The sequence below is a fragment of the Heptranchias perlo genome, chromosome 10, assembly GCF_035084215.1.
Source record: "Heptranchias perlo isolate sHepPer1 chromosome 10, sHepPer1.hap1, whole genome shotgun sequence".
NCBI lineage: Eukaryota > Metazoa > Chordata > Chondrichthyes > Hexanchiformes > Hexanchidae > Heptranchias > Heptranchias perlo.
Genome location: NC_090334.1, coordinates 4,272,398 through 4,287,629, shown reverse-complemented (window position 1 = coordinate 4,287,629; position 15,232 = coordinate 4,272,398). Strand labels below are relative to the sequence as shown.

The window sequence follows — 15,232 nt, the reverse complement described above, 5'->3', positions numbered from 1 at the left end:
TCCCCATATCCCCTGCCTCTCAATGTTACCTCTATACCCAATGCCTCTCAATGTTACCCTTTATCTCCTGCCTCTTCCTGTTACCCGTAAACCCCCTGCTCTCACTGTTTCCTCTATAACCCCTGCCTCTCACTGTTACCTATATACCCCCTTCTCTCACTGTTACCTATATACCCTCTGCCTCTCACTGTTACCTATATACCCTCTGCCTCTCACTGTTACCTATATACCCCCTGCCTCTCACTGTTACCTATATACCCTCTGCCTCTCACTGTTACCTATATACCCCCTGCCTCTCACTGTTACCTATATACCCCCTGCCTCTCACTGTTACCTATATACCCCCTGCCTCTCACTGTTACCTATATACCCCCTGCTCTCAGTGTGTTCCCCTTATACCGCCCCCCCTCCCACCCCTGCCTAGTACCTCATCACGTGCTGCAGACGGCCCCTTCACAGATCGCTTTAGTGTGCAGACAAATTCAATCGGGTCGGCCAAAGCCTTGGTTAAATCTGCAAAGACAAGCAGAGTGTTGAATATCCCACCCCGTACCTGTGCACAGCTCTGTGAAGATATGGAATAAACCTCCCTCTACAAGGTTACATCAAACACTCCCAGGGCAGGTACAGCACGGGTTAGATACAGAGTAAAGCTCCCTCTACACTGTCCCATCAAACACTCCCAGGGCAGGTACAGCACGGGTTAGATACAGAGTAAAGCTCCCTCTACACTGTCCCATCAAACACTCCCAGGGCAGGTACAGCACGGGTTAGATACAGAGTAAAGCTCCCTCTACACTGTCCCATCAAACACTCCCAGGGCAGGAACAACAACAACTTGTATTTATATAGTGCCTTTAACGTAGTCCCAAGATGCTATATAAATAGCAGGTGCAGGAGTGGGAAGAGAAGCCATTGCAGGTGATTCTCTGGATACAACTAGATAGATAAGAATGGAACCAGACGAGCACAGTCCCACCCAGCTGGACAACGGAGGAGAGGCATTGGAGGAGGATGGTGTGGTCACTGTGTCAACGGCTGCAGACAGGCCGAGAAGGACGAGGAGGGAAAGTTTCCCACAGTCACACAGGATGTCATTTGTGACTTTTGTTAAGAGCCGTTTCAGTGCTGTGGCAGGGGCGGAAACCTGATTGGAGGGATTCAAACATGGAATTGCGGGAAAGATGGGCACGGATATGGGAGGTGACAACACGACCAAGGACTTTGGAGAGGAGAGGGAGGTTAGAGATGGTGCAGTAGTTTGCAAGGACAGAGTGGTGAAGGGTGGGTTTTTGAGGAAGGAGGTGATGACGGCAGATTTGAAGGGGAGGGGGACAGTATCTGAGGAGAGGGAACCATTAACAATATCATGGGGACCAGAAAGGGAAGTTGGGTGGTCAGCAGTTTGGTGGGATGAGGTTCGAGGGAGCAGGAGGTGGGTCTCATGGTCAAGATAAGCTCGGAGAGAGCATGATGGGAGATAGGAGGGAATCTCGAGAAAGATGAGAGTTCAGGGTTAGGGTAGGGGGGAACCGTAGGGGAAGTTTGACTTGGGCTAGGGGAAGGGAGGGAAACGGCAGAGGCAGCTGAACAGATGGTCTCAATCTTAGTGACAGAGAAGTCCACGAGCTCCTCACACTTGTTGTTGGAGGTGAGGGTGGAGGGGACAGAGGAGAGGGGTTTGCATTCCAGGATGATCCTGGAATAGTGAGCAGTTTTGGCAGAGGAGAGCAGGACAAGTACAAAACGGGTTAGATACAGAGTAAAACTCCCTCTACACTCTCCCATCAAACACTCCCAGGGCAGGTACAGCACGGGTTAGATACAGAGTGAACCCTGTACGTGTTACTGTGGCAACGACAGGATGGTGAGAGGCGTTTGCATTGAGCTCAATGTATGATCATAGAATCACAGAATGGTTACAGCAAAGAAGGAGGCCATTCAGCCCATCGAGCCCATGGCCGCTCTCTGCAAGAGCAATCCAGTTAGTCCCACTCCCCCATCCTTTCCCCGTAGCCCTGCAAATTTTTTACATTCAAGTACTTATCCAATTCCCTTTTGAACGCCACGATTGAATCTGCCTCCACCACCCCCTCAGGCAGTGCATTCCAGATCCTAACCACTCGCTGTGTAAAAAAGTTTTTCCTCATGTCGCCTTTGGTTCTGTTGCCAATCACCTTAAATCTGTGTCCTCTGGTTCTCGACCCTTCTGCCAATGGGAACAGTTTCTCTCTATTTACTGTCTCGACCCGTCATGATTTTGAATACCTCTATCAAATCTCCTCTCAACATTCTCTGCTCTAAGGAGAACAACCCCAGCTTCTCCAGTCCATCCACGTAACTGAAGTCCTTCATCCCTGGACCCATTCTAGTAAATCTTTTCTGCACCCTCTCTTAGGCCTTTGCATCCTTCCTAAAGTGCAATGACCAGAATTGGACACAATACTCCAGTTGCGGCCGAACCAGTGTTTTATAAAGGTTCATCATAACCTCCTTGCTTTTGCGCTCTATGCCTCTATTTATAAAGCCCAGGATCCCGTATGCTTTTTTAACCGCTTTCTCAACCTGCCCTGCCACCTTCAACAACCTGTGCACATATACTCCCAGATCTCTCTGTTCCTACAGTCCCTTTAGAATTGTACTATTTAGTTTATATTTATTATATTAGCCTCTCCTCGTTCTTCCTGCCAAAATGTATCACTTTGCACTTTTCTGCATTAAATTTCATCTGCCACGTGTCCGCCCATTCCACCAGCCTGTCTATGTCCTCTTGAAGTCTATCACTATCCTTCTCACTGTTCACTACACTTCCAAGTTTTGTGTCATCTGCAAATTTTGAAATTGTGCCCTGTACACCCGAGTCCAAGTCATTAATATATATCAAGAAAAGCAGTGGTCCCAGCATCGACCCCTGGGGAACACCACTGTACACCTCCCTCCAGTCCGAAAAACAATCGTTCACCACTACTCTCTGTTTCCTGTCACTTAGCCAATTTCGTATCCATGTTGCCACTGCCCCTTTTATTCCATGGGCTTAAACTTTGCTGACAAGCCTATTATGTGGCACTTTATCAAACGCCATTTGGAAGTCCACATGCTCCACATCGACAGCATTGCCCTCATCAAAAAACTCAACTGAGTTAGTTAAACATGATTTGCCTTTAACAAATCTGTGCTGGCTTTCCTTTATTAATCCACACTTGTCCAAGTGAATATTAATTTTGTCCCAGATTATCGCTTCTAAAAGTTTCCCCACCACCGAGGTTAAACTGACTGGCCTGTAGTTGCTGGGTTTATCCTTACACCCTTTTTTGTACAAGGGTGTAACATTTGCAATTCTCCAGTCCTCTGGCACCAACCCCGTATCTAAGGAGGATTGGAAGATTATGGCCAGTACCTCTGCAATTTCCATCCTTACTTCCCTCAGCGATCTAGGGTGCATCCCATCCAGACCGGGTGACTGTTGATCTGACTGTTTTTAAGTACAGCCAGACTTTCTAGTACCTCCTCTTTATCAATTTTTAGCCCATCCAGTATCTCAACTACCTTCTCTTTTATTGTGACTTTAGCAGCATCTTCTTCCTTGGTAAAGACAGATGCAAAGCATTCATTTAGTACCTCAGCCATGCCCCCTGCCTCCATCTGTTCACTATTTATAGGCCCATAAAAGGCTTTTAGATTCCCTTTTATGTTGGCCGCCAGTCTATTCTCATACTCTCTCTTTGCCCCATTTATTTGCTTTTTCACTTCCCCTCTGAACTTTCTATATTCAGCCTGGTTCTCACTTGTCTTATTAACCTGACGTCTGTCATACGCCCCTTTTTTCTGCTTCATCTTACTCTCTCTCTCTTTTTTCATTCAGGGAGCTCTGGCTTTGATTGCCCTACCTTTCCCCCTCGTGGGAATGTACCTAGACTGTACCCGAACCATCTCCTCTTTAAAGGCCGCCCATTGTGCGATTACAGTTTTGCCTGTAACATTACACCTCACCTGCCCATGTGTCGGGCACGTAATCCTTCACCTCGATATGAGCAAACAGAGCGGGCATGGTGAGTGGCTGGTTAGTTTCATTCCTCAGGCCGATATGGTGATACCCTACGGGAGAGAAGACACACCTCAATCAATGACATAGAGCATGGCAGGGGGATCAGGGAACTGGGGGCAGCTGTGTGAGGGTTAGGAGTGAGGGTTAAGGGAGGGGAGTGGAAGGGGAGGGGCAAACTATACAGCAGCAGCTTAGCCCAGCAGTTAAAAAGAGCAGGAAACCGGAACAGTTTAAAACAAACTCCAGGAAAAATTTGACAAGGTAACGTCATACACAGCACAGAGAGAGGAGCGGCAGAACCCGAGGAAATTAAGCTCAGTATTTCATTTACTGTACAGACGCTATTTTCAACTATAAACTATAAATAAATAGTTAAATAAATACATTTTCAGAATAATTAATTACTAATTAATTTAAAATCGAGCTAAGATCCATCTACTAAATATAATGTAGACCTTAAGTGTTTCTTTTAGTTCTTGAATTAAGTTACTACTAACAAATAAATAAATAAAAACTAGAAATGGCAGTACAGTCTGTGTGTCAGGACTGTAATATGTGGGAGTCTGTGGACAGTGAAACTGTCCCAGATTGCCACAGCTGCATGAAATGTCTCTGCCTTGAGTCATTCCAGCTCAGAGTCCTTGAGCTGGAGTGCTAGAGTCACTCCGACACATGGGGGGGCAGGGGGAGGGAGGAATTTTTGGATAATTTCCTCCAGAGTACAGTCACACCTCAGAGGAAAGTACAGGTACAGGAAGGAGAGAGTGTGACTGTTAATAGGGTAAGGGGAACCAAGGAAAGATGGAGAAGGAGGTCCCACAGACACTGGTCCTGTCAACAAGTACAGTGTACTTGCTAACTGTGAGTATAAGGATATAGGCTGCTGGGTGATCACTGACCATGGCACCATGGAGCAGGAGGCAGTCCAAGGGTGGGAGAAGCAGAATACAAAGGTTGTAATCACAGGGGATTCGATAATTAGGGAGATAGATAGCGTCCTCTGCAGTCACGACCAAGAGTCCGGGAGGGTGCGTTGCCTACCTGGTGCAAGGGTAAAGGACATCTCAGAGCAACTGGAGAGGAACTTGGAAAGGGAGGGGGAAGATCCAGTTGTCGTGGTCCATGTTGGGACCAATGACATAGGGAAGAAAAGGGAGGAGGTCCTGCTAAGGGAATATCAGAAGTTAGGAACCAAATTAGAAAACAGGATCGCATGGGTTGTAATCTCGGGGTTACTACTCGAGCCACATGCTAATTGGCATAGGGATAGGCAGATCAGGAAGGTGAATGTGTGGCTGAAAGATTGATGTGAAGGAGGGGTTCCATTTCATGGGACACTGGCACCTGTACTGGGACAGGAAGGAGCTGTGTCACTGGGACAGGCTCTATCTGAACCAGAATGGGACCAGAGTCCTAGTGGAAATGATAAATAGGGCTGTGGATAGGACTTTAAACCAATAAAGCAGGGGAAGGGCCTGGTGAAAATAACATAAGCCTGAAGATAACAGAAATAGGAGATGAGAGTAAAGGTCAGACCAAGGTAAGGAATAAGGGTAACATAAATGGTCAGGGAACAAATAGTTATAGAACATCAGTACAAAATTACTGTTAAAAACAAAGGGAGAGGAACAATTATTAAAAACAAATTAAAATTATCTGTACAGCAATGTGCACAACATCCAAATCAAAACCGGGGAACTGGAGGCAATAATTCCTAGTGTGGTGTCAGATGTAGTCGGGATAACTGAAACATGGCCACATAATGAACAGGACTGGCAGTTAAATATTGCAGGATATAACATATTTAGAAAGATAGGGAAGGAAGAAAGGGGGTGGGGTAGCTGTACTAATTAGAGACATCATAATGGCAATAGAAAATAGGGACATAATTAATATTGAGAGAAACAGAATCCATATGGATTGAGACAAAGGATAAGAATGGATCGATCTCATTAATAGGGATATTCAACAGACCATCTAATAGTGGAAGGGAAGTGGAGGATGAAATATGTAGGAAAATCTATGAAATGAATAAAAAACATTGAATAAAAACCATGGGAGATTTCAACTACCTCCAAATAAACTGGTAAGAGGAGGTAGAGAAAGGGGAATGGAGATTTTACAGTATGTACAGGTTTCCTTTCTTAGTCAGTATGTGAGAAGCCCAACAAGAGAGGAATCACTGCTGGATCCTATATTGGGAGATGAACCAGAGCAGATAAAAGAAATAACTGTGGGGGAACATCTAGGCAATAGCGATCATAACATAATAAGGTTTAAAATAATGACACAGTAATGTAAGTAAGACAATAATGTAAGTAAGACAAAGACCAAAGTAATAGATTGGGAAAAGCTAATTTTGAGGGGATGAGAATGGAACTAGGGAAGGTAAACTGGAAAAAACATTAACAGACAAAGAGATAGAACAGCAGTGGGAAATATTTAAAACAGTGATCATTAGAGTTCAGGAGAAATATATTCCTCTAAAAAGCAAGAACAAAATAACCAATAATGAAACACCATGGATGAATAAAGAGATAAGGGTAAAATTGAAACTAAAGAGAAAGGCATACTCTCAGTGCATAGACAATAAAGGAGAGGATGACAAAAGGGAATAGGAAGAGGTTAGAAAAGAAGTCAAAAAACAATTAGGGAAATGAAGACAAACTATGAAATTAAATTATCAAGGAATATAAACAGAAATCATGAAGTATTCTACAGACACATAACCAACAAAAGAGAAATCAGGATAAGGATAGGGTCACTAAGGGATGCACAAGATAAACTCACAGGTAACAACAGTGAAATGGCAGAAATATTGAATGCTTACTTTGCCTCAGTATTTATCAGGGAGACTAACATGGTTGGTATGACATTAGAAGAAGAGATTTAAAAAGTATAAAGACATTTAAGATAGAAAGGGGGGAGATAATTGATAAACTAATCAAAGGGAGGATAAAACCCCTGGTCCGGATGGATCGTATCCACGAATATTAAAAGGAGTTAGGGTAGAGATAGCAGAGGCACTATTACATATATATAAAAATTCATTAGAAAAGGGAATAGTGCCAGAGGACTGGCGGACAGCTAATGTTATCCCTGTATTAAAGGGAGATAGAACAAGTCCAGGGAACTATAGACCAGTTAGCTTAATGTTGATGGTAGTAAAGATAATGGAATCTTTACTCAAAGATATAATAGAAAAACATCTAAAGAACAAAAATATGATAAAGAATAGTCAGCACAGATTTCAGAAGAGAAAACAATGCTTGACCAACCTTATTGAATTCTTTGAAGAAGTAACAGGAAGAGTAGACAAGGGTAATGTAGCAGCTGTGATATATTTGGATTTTCAAAAGGCCTTCGATAAGGTACCGCATAGTAGATTCATGATTGAGGTCAGAGCATGTGGAGTCAGGGGACAGGTAGCAGAATGGATAGCAAGCTGGCTACAAAACAGAAAACAGAGTAGGGGTTAAGGGTTGTTACTCAGACTGGCAAAAGGTGGGAAGTGGTGTTCCACAGGGATCGGTGCTGGGCCCACTGTTGTTCACAATTTACATAAACGATTTAGATCTGGAAATCGGAAGTACAATTTCAAAATTTGCGGACGACACCAAATTGGGGGGTGTAGTTAATACAGGAAGAATGGGTCAAAATACAGGAATCCATTAATAAACTTGCAGAATGGGTGTGTAATTGGCAAATGAATTTCAATATAGATAAGTGTGAGGTGGTGCATTTTGGCAGGAAGAATAAGGAGGCCTCATACTGCTCCGATAATAAGAGTCTAAATGGGCAGAAGAGAAAAGGGATCTCTGGGTACAGATACACAAATCACTAAAAGTAGCGACGCAGGTTAATAAGGCCATAAAACGCCAAACCAAGCACTGGGGCTCATGTCCAGAGGGGTAGAATTGAAAAGCAGAGAAGTTATGTAAATCTTGTATAGAACCTTGGTTAGACCACACTTGGAGTGCTGCGCACAGTTCTGGTCTCTATATTATAAAATGGATATAGAGGCATTGGAGAGGGTGCAAAAAAGATTCACAAGGACGATACCAGAACTGAGACTATATACTTATCAGGAAAGGCTGAACAGGCTGGGGCTCTTTTCTCGAGAAAAGAGAAGGCTGAGGGGTGACCTGATAATGATCTTTAATATAATAAAAGGGTTTGATAGGGTAGACGTAGGAAAAACGTTTTAACTTATGGGGGAGTCCAAAACTAGACGTCATAAATATAAGACAGTCAGTAATAAATCTAATAGGGAATTCAGGAGAAACTTCTTTGCCCAAAGAGTTGTAAGAATGTGGAACTCGCTACGATAAGGAGTAGTTGAGGCAAATAGCATAGATGTACTTAAGGGAAAGCTAAATAAACACACAAAGGAGAAAGGAATAGAAGGTAAAGCCAATGGGGTTAGATGAAGAGGGGTGGGAGGAGGCTCAAGTGGAGCATAAACACCAGAATAGACCAGTTGGGCTGAATGGCCCATTTCTGTTCTGTAGACTCAATGTAACTTTACATGTTGTGGAGTAGACTGTGGCATATGTCCATATAATGTAATTAGGGACTGTGGGGTATGTCCATATAATGTGGTTCGGGATTGTGGAGGATGTCCAAACAATGTGGTTCCGTAGTGTGGGGTATGTCCATATAAAGCTGTTTGGGAGTGTGGGACATATCCATGTAATGTAGTTCGGGAGTGTGGGGTATGTCACTATAACGTGTTTCGGGAGTGTGGGGTATGTCCATGTAATGTGGTTAAGGAGGGTGGGGTTTCTCCATATCATTTAGTTCGGGAGTGTGGGATATGTTGATGTAATGTGGTGCGGGAGTGTGGGGTATGTCCATATAATGTAATTAGGGAGTGTGGGGTATGTCCATATAATATAATTAGGGAGTGTGGGATGTGTTCATATAGTGTGGTGCGGGAGTGTGGGGTATGTCCATTTAATGTGGCTCAAGAATGTGGGGTATGTCCATATAACGTAGGTCGGGAGTGTGGGGTATGTCCACATAATGTGGTTCGGGAGTGTGAGGTATGTGCGTGTAATGAGGTTCGGGAGTGTGGGGTATGTCCATATAATGAGGTTCGGGAGTGTGAGGTATGTCCATATAATGAGGTTCGGGAGTGTCGGGTCTGTCCATATAATGAGGTTCGGGAGTGTGGGGTATGTCCATATAATGAGGTTCGGGAGTGTCGGGTCTGTCCATATAATGAGGTTCGGGAGTGTGGGGTATGTCCACATAATGAGGTTCGGGAGTGTGAGGTATGTCCATATAATGAGGTTCGGGAGTGTCGGGTCTGTCCATATAATGAGGTTCGGGAGTGTGGGGTATGTCCACATAATGTGGTTCGGGAGTGTGGGGTATGTCCATATAATGAGGTTCGGGAGTGTGGGGTATGTCCATATAATGAGGTTCGGGAGTGTGAGGTATGTCCATATAATGAGGTTCGGGAGTGTGGGGTATGTCCATATAATGAGGTTCGGGAGTGTCGGGTCTGTCCATATAATGAGGTTCGGGAGTGTGGGGTATGTCCACATAATGTGGTTCGGGAGTGTGGGGTATGTCCATATAATGAGGTTCGGGAGTGTGGGGTATGTCCATATAATGAGGTTCGGGAGTGTGGGGTATGTCCATATAATGAGGTTCGGGAGTGTGGGGTATGTCCATATAATGAGGTTCGGGAGTGTGGGGTATGTCCACATAATGTGGTTCGGGAGTGTGGGGTATGTCCATATAATGAGGTTCGGGAGTGTGGGGTATGTCCATATAATGAGGTTCGGGAGTGTGGGGTATGTCCATATAATGAGGTTCGGGAGTGTGGGGTATGTCCACATAATGTGGTTCGGGAGTGTGGGGTATGTCCATATAATGAGGTTCGGGAGTGTGGGGTATGTCCATATAATGAGGTTCGGGAGTGTGGGGTATGTCCATATAATGAGGTTCGGGAGTGTGGGGTATGTCCACATAATGTGGTTCGGGAGTGTGGGGTATGTCCATATAATGAGGTTCGGGAGTGTGGGGTATGTCCACATAATGTGGTTCGGGAGTGTGGGGTATGTCCATATAATGAGGTTCGGGAGTGTGGGGTATGTCCACATAATGTGGTTCGGGAGTGTGGGGTATGTCCATATAATGAGGTTCGGGAGTGTGGGGTATGTCCATATAATGAGGTTCGGGAGTGTGGGGTATGTCCATATAATGAGGTTCGGGAGTGTGGGGTATGTCCATATAATGAGGTTCGGGAGTGTGGGGTATGTCCATATAATGAGGTTCGGGAGTGTGGGGTATGTCCATATAATGAGGTTCGGGAGTGTGGGGTATGTCCATATAATGAGGTTCGGGAGTGTGGGGTATGTCCATATAATGAGGTTCGGGAGTGTGGGGTATGTCCATATCATGGGGTTCGGGAGTGTGGGGTATGTCCATATAATGAGGTTCGGGAGTGTGGGGTATGTCCATATAATGAGGTTCGGGAGTGTGGGGTATGTCCATATCATGGGGTTCGGGAGTGTGGGGTATGTCCATATAATGAGGTTCGGGAGTGTGGGGTATGTCCATATAATGAGGTTCGGGAGTGTGGGGTATGTCCATATAATGGCGATAGCAGGTTTGGTGGAACCATGCAGCGTTGGAGAAGCAGCAGTCCTGGGATTACCTGATTGGACAGCAGTAACTGGAAGAATCCTGTGTCCAATTAATTTTCCGCTATCTTCAAAAGTGGCAATTCTAACGGAAGCCTGCTCCGGCACTAGGATCTGCAAGTGAGGGCATATCTGTTTAAACTGCAGTTAAAGTTTAATGCCAGAACATGACAGACAGCGGGAGCACCTCAGACACCGGGGGCACAGACTGCCTTTGTGTTTTGCAGCAGTAAAACTACCTGCACCTGAACAAGTTGCCCCGGGGTGAGAGGCCAGACCACTGAAGTATTTTTGTAGGACTCCGGGTATGTTATGAATGGTGATGTGGGCGGGCCGGTATTTTGGGCAGCAACACAGCCACTTAAGGACCCTCTCAGCATCACTGCACTTGGCTGATAAATGCGACAGGGACGAGAATCCTCTGAAGAATCAGGCTGTCGAAGATTAATAATAACGGGGGCAACGATGCAGAATGGACGTGCACGTGGGAGAGGCCCAACCAGGAGCAGACGGGCCATTGCTGAGTGTCTGGAGCACCACGCAGACGCTCCAGGTACATTATGGGGCTGTGGACCCATTGCCATGGAAACTGCACACACAAAAATTGAGGCCGAATGCGTCTGGCGCACAAGGGGACTGGGGCTAATGAGCCCGGCGCACTTTGTTTAATAGACTCAGCTTCCACTGAGTAAACAGCCAAAAGTGGAGACTTTCAGTCCAGATACAACCAGTACCCTGAGTCCATCAATCCAGATACAACCGAAACCCAGAGTCCGTCAGTCCAGGTACAAAACGAGCCCAGAGTCCGTCAGTCCAGGTACAACAAGAACCAATGTGTGCTTGCTGTCCCCAGTCGTCTCTTCTGCATTTTACCTTTTCGAACACAAACGTTTCCTCGTCCTTCCACTGGGGATTGATGGAGTTTGGCTCACTGTTCAATTTTGTCCTCCACTTACGCTTAGGATCACCGGGGAGCCCAAACAACTCCACCTCAACATAGCTCCTAGTGTTACGATCCGACAGAAACTGTCCTGATATAATCTGCAACAGGAAACATTGTGTGTCAGCAACATTAGCAATACCTGCTACGATGGTACGAAGTAACGGAGGCTGCGTTAAGTGTTCCCTGGTACAGTGTGTCGGAGGCTGCGCGAAGTGTTCCCTGGTATGGTGTAATGGGACAGCACTAAATGTGTGCTGGTAGGGTGTATCGGAGGCTTTTTTTTTATTTGTTCATGGGATGTGGGCGTCGCTGGCGAGGCCAGCATTTATTGTCCATCCCTAATTGCCCTTGAGAAGGTGGTGGTGAGCCGCCTTCTTGAACCGCTGCAGTCCGTGTGGTGACGGTTCTCCCACAGTGCTGTTAGGAAGGGAGTTCCAGGATTTTGACCCAGCGACGATGAAGGAACGGCGATATATTTCCAAGTCGGGATGGTGTGTGACTTGGAGGGGAACGTGCAGGTGGTGTTGTTCCCATGTGCCTGCTGCCCTTGTCCTTCTAGATGGTAGAGGTCGCGGGTTTGGGAGGTGATGTCGAAGAAGCCTTGGCGAGTTGCTGCAGTGCATCCTGCAGATGGTACACACTGCGGCCACTGTGCGCCGATGGTGAAGGGAATGAATGTTTAGGGTGTTGGATGGGGTGCCAATCAAGCGGGCTGCTTTGTCCTGGATGGTGTCGAACTTCTTGAGTATTGTTGGAGCTGCACTCATCCAGGCAAGTGGAGAGTATTCCATCACACTCCTGGCTTGTGCCTTGTAGATGGTGGAAAGGCTTTGGGGAGTCAGGAGGTGAGTCACTCGCCGCAGAATACCCAGCCTCTGACCTGCTCTTGTCGCCACAGTATTTATATGGCTGGTCCAGTTAAGTTTCTGGTCAATGGTGACCCCCAGGATGTTGATGGTGGGGGATTCGGCGATAGTAATGCCATTGAATGTCAAGGGGAGGTGATTAGACTCTCTCTTGTTGGAGATGGTCATTGCCTGGCACTTATCAGCCCAAGCCTGGATGTTGTCCAGGTCTTGCTGCATGCGGGCACGGACTGCTTCATTATCTGAAGGGTTGCGAATGGAACTGAACACTGTGCAATCATCAGCAAACATCCCCATTTCTGACCTTATGATGGAGGGAAGGTCATTGATGAAGCAGCTGAAGATGGTTGGGCCTAGGACACTGCCTTGAGGAACTCCTGCAGCAATGTCCTGGGCTGAGATGATTGGCTTCCAACAACCACTACCATCTTCCTTTGTGCTAGGTATGACTCCAGCCACTGGAGAGTTTTCCCCCTGATTCCCATTGACTTCAATTTTACAAGGGCTCCTTGGTGCCACACTTGGTCAAATGCTGCCTTGTTGTCAAGGGCAGTCACTCCCACCTCACCTTGGGAAATAGGAGCAGGAGTAGGCCATCCGGCCCCTCGAGCCTGCTCTGCCATTCAACAAGATCATGGCTGATCTTCTACCTCAATGCCATTTTCCTGCACTATCCCCATCTCCCTTGATGCCTTTAATATCTCGAAATCTATCGATCTCTGTTTTGAATGTACTCAATGACTGAGCCTCCACAGCCCTCTGGGGTAGAGAATTCCAAAGATTCACCACCCTCTGAGTGAAGAAATTTCTCGTCATCTCAGTCCTAAATGTCCTACCCCTTATTCTGAGACTGTGATCCCTGGTTCTAGACACCCAGGTGAACATCAACATTTCCCAATCTCTCACCATTTAAATAATCCTCTGCATTTCTGTTTTTCCTACCAAAGTGGATAACTTCACATTTTTCCACATTATATTCCATCTGCCATGTTCTTGCCCACTTACTTAGCCTGTCTATATCCCCTTGAAGCCTCTTTGCATCCTCCTCACAACTCACATTCCCATCTAGTTTTGTGTCTTCAGCAAACTTGGAAATATTACATTCGGTCCCCTCATCCAAATCATTGATATAGATTGTGAATAGCTGGGGCCCAAGTACTGATCCCTGCGGTACCCCACTAGTCACAGTCTGCCACCTGAAAAAGACCCATTTATTCCTACTCTCTGTTTCCAGTCTGATAACCAATTCTCAATCCATGCCAGTATATTACCCCCAATTCCATGTGCTCTAACTTTATTCACCACCCTCCAGTGTGGGACCTTATCGAAAGCCTTCTGAAAATCCAAATACACCACATTCATTGGTTCCCCCTTATCTATTCTACTAGTCACATCCTCAAAGAACTCCAATAGGTTTGTCAAACAAGATTTCCCTTTCACAAATCCATGTTGACTCTGCCAAATCCTATTATTATTTTCTAAGTGTCCTGTTATCACATCCTTTATAATAGATTCTAGCATTTTCAGGCTAACAGGTCTGTAGTTCCCTGTTTTCTCTCTCCCTCCTTTCTTAAATAGTGGGGTTACATTTGCCACCCTCCAATCTGCAGGAATCATTCCAGAATCTATAGAATTTTGAAAGATGACAACCAATGCATCCACTTCCTCTATAGCCACCTCTTTCAAAACCCTGGGATGTAAATCATCAGGTCCTTGGGATTTATCAACTTTCAGTCCCATTAATTTCTCTAGTACTTTTTTTTTACGAATACTAATTTCCTTCAGTTCCTCATTCTCGCCAGACCCTTGGTCCTCGAATATTTCTGGGAGGTTTTTTGTGTCGTCTTCCATGAAGATAGACATAAAGGGCCCGATTTTACCACCCGCTACTGGGTGCGTTCTCGGCGGGGGGGGCCCCGAAAATCCCGAAATCCAGGTGCGGGACCGGATCGCGCCTCGATCCCGCTCACTTCCGGGTTCCCCGATGACGCGCTGGCGTGCGCGGGCAGCCCCCGCTGGTGGGAATCCCGCAGGCAATTAAAGCCAGCGGGATGCCACTTGAGAGTATTTACTTTGCTTGTTCAGGTCATTAACTGACCTGATTAAGGGACTGTGTGTGATTTTGGATAAACATGGGACTGTTTCCCACACTGGGGGAAACACTCCCAGTTGAAATGGACGTGTTGCAGCTGTCAGCCTGTGGCAGCTGCAAAGGTCCATTTGACAGGTGGCAGGGGAGACCCTCACCCATTGCAGGAGGCCGCTCTGTCACTTGGGACAAAGTTTGGCCTCCACCACCCTCCTCCTGATGGTCGAAGTCACCAACCTGCACACTTACCCCGGGGTCCAGAAACATGTACCTACCTTGCGGACCCCCTCAGATGTACATCTTCCGGATGGGGGCCGCCGTAGCTGCAGTCATGACCTCCTCGGAGGGCGAACAGCATCACCAGCCTCACCAGCCTCGCCATCCACGCCGTCCACCTCTGACACGTGGAGCTCCACAACAGAGTGCTGTGACACATCCACCTGTACAGCAGGAGGGAGGGCTACCGCAGAGAGAGATGCGTCGCAGAGGGCACTACCCTCGCCACAGGGTCCACAGACCGAGGTTCAGCCTCCTGGACCTCTCTGAGCAGCAGTGCACACGGAGGCTCAGAGTCAGTCGACATGTAGCCGTGGACCTCTGCGGCCTCTTTCATGCTGAGCTGCTCCTGGCTGG

General features: G+C 46.4%; 1 protein-coding gene across 2 annotated transcripts in view; it reads right to left on the bottom strand.

Moving 5' to 3' along the window:
• LOC137326238 (1-phosphatidylinositol 4,5-bisphosphate phosphodiesterase beta-2-like) overlaps positions 1 to 15,232 on the bottom strand; it is a 200,927-nt gene that overhangs the window by 55,608 nt on the left and 130,087 nt on the right. For both annotated transcript variants that reach the window (XM_067991148.1, XM_067991149.1), the window contains 4 exons: positions 11,575 to 11,742; positions 10,716 to 10,815; positions 3,991 to 4,095; positions 428 to 513 (listed from right to left, as the gene is read on the bottom strand). In XM_067991148.1, the coding sequence (XP_067847249.1) occupies positions 428 to 513; positions 3,991 to 4,095; positions 10,716 to 10,815; positions 11,575 to 11,742 (459 nt within the window). The remainder of the gene's footprint in view (positions 1 to 427; positions 514 to 3,990; positions 4,096 to 10,715; positions 10,816 to 11,574; positions 11,743 to 15,232) is intronic.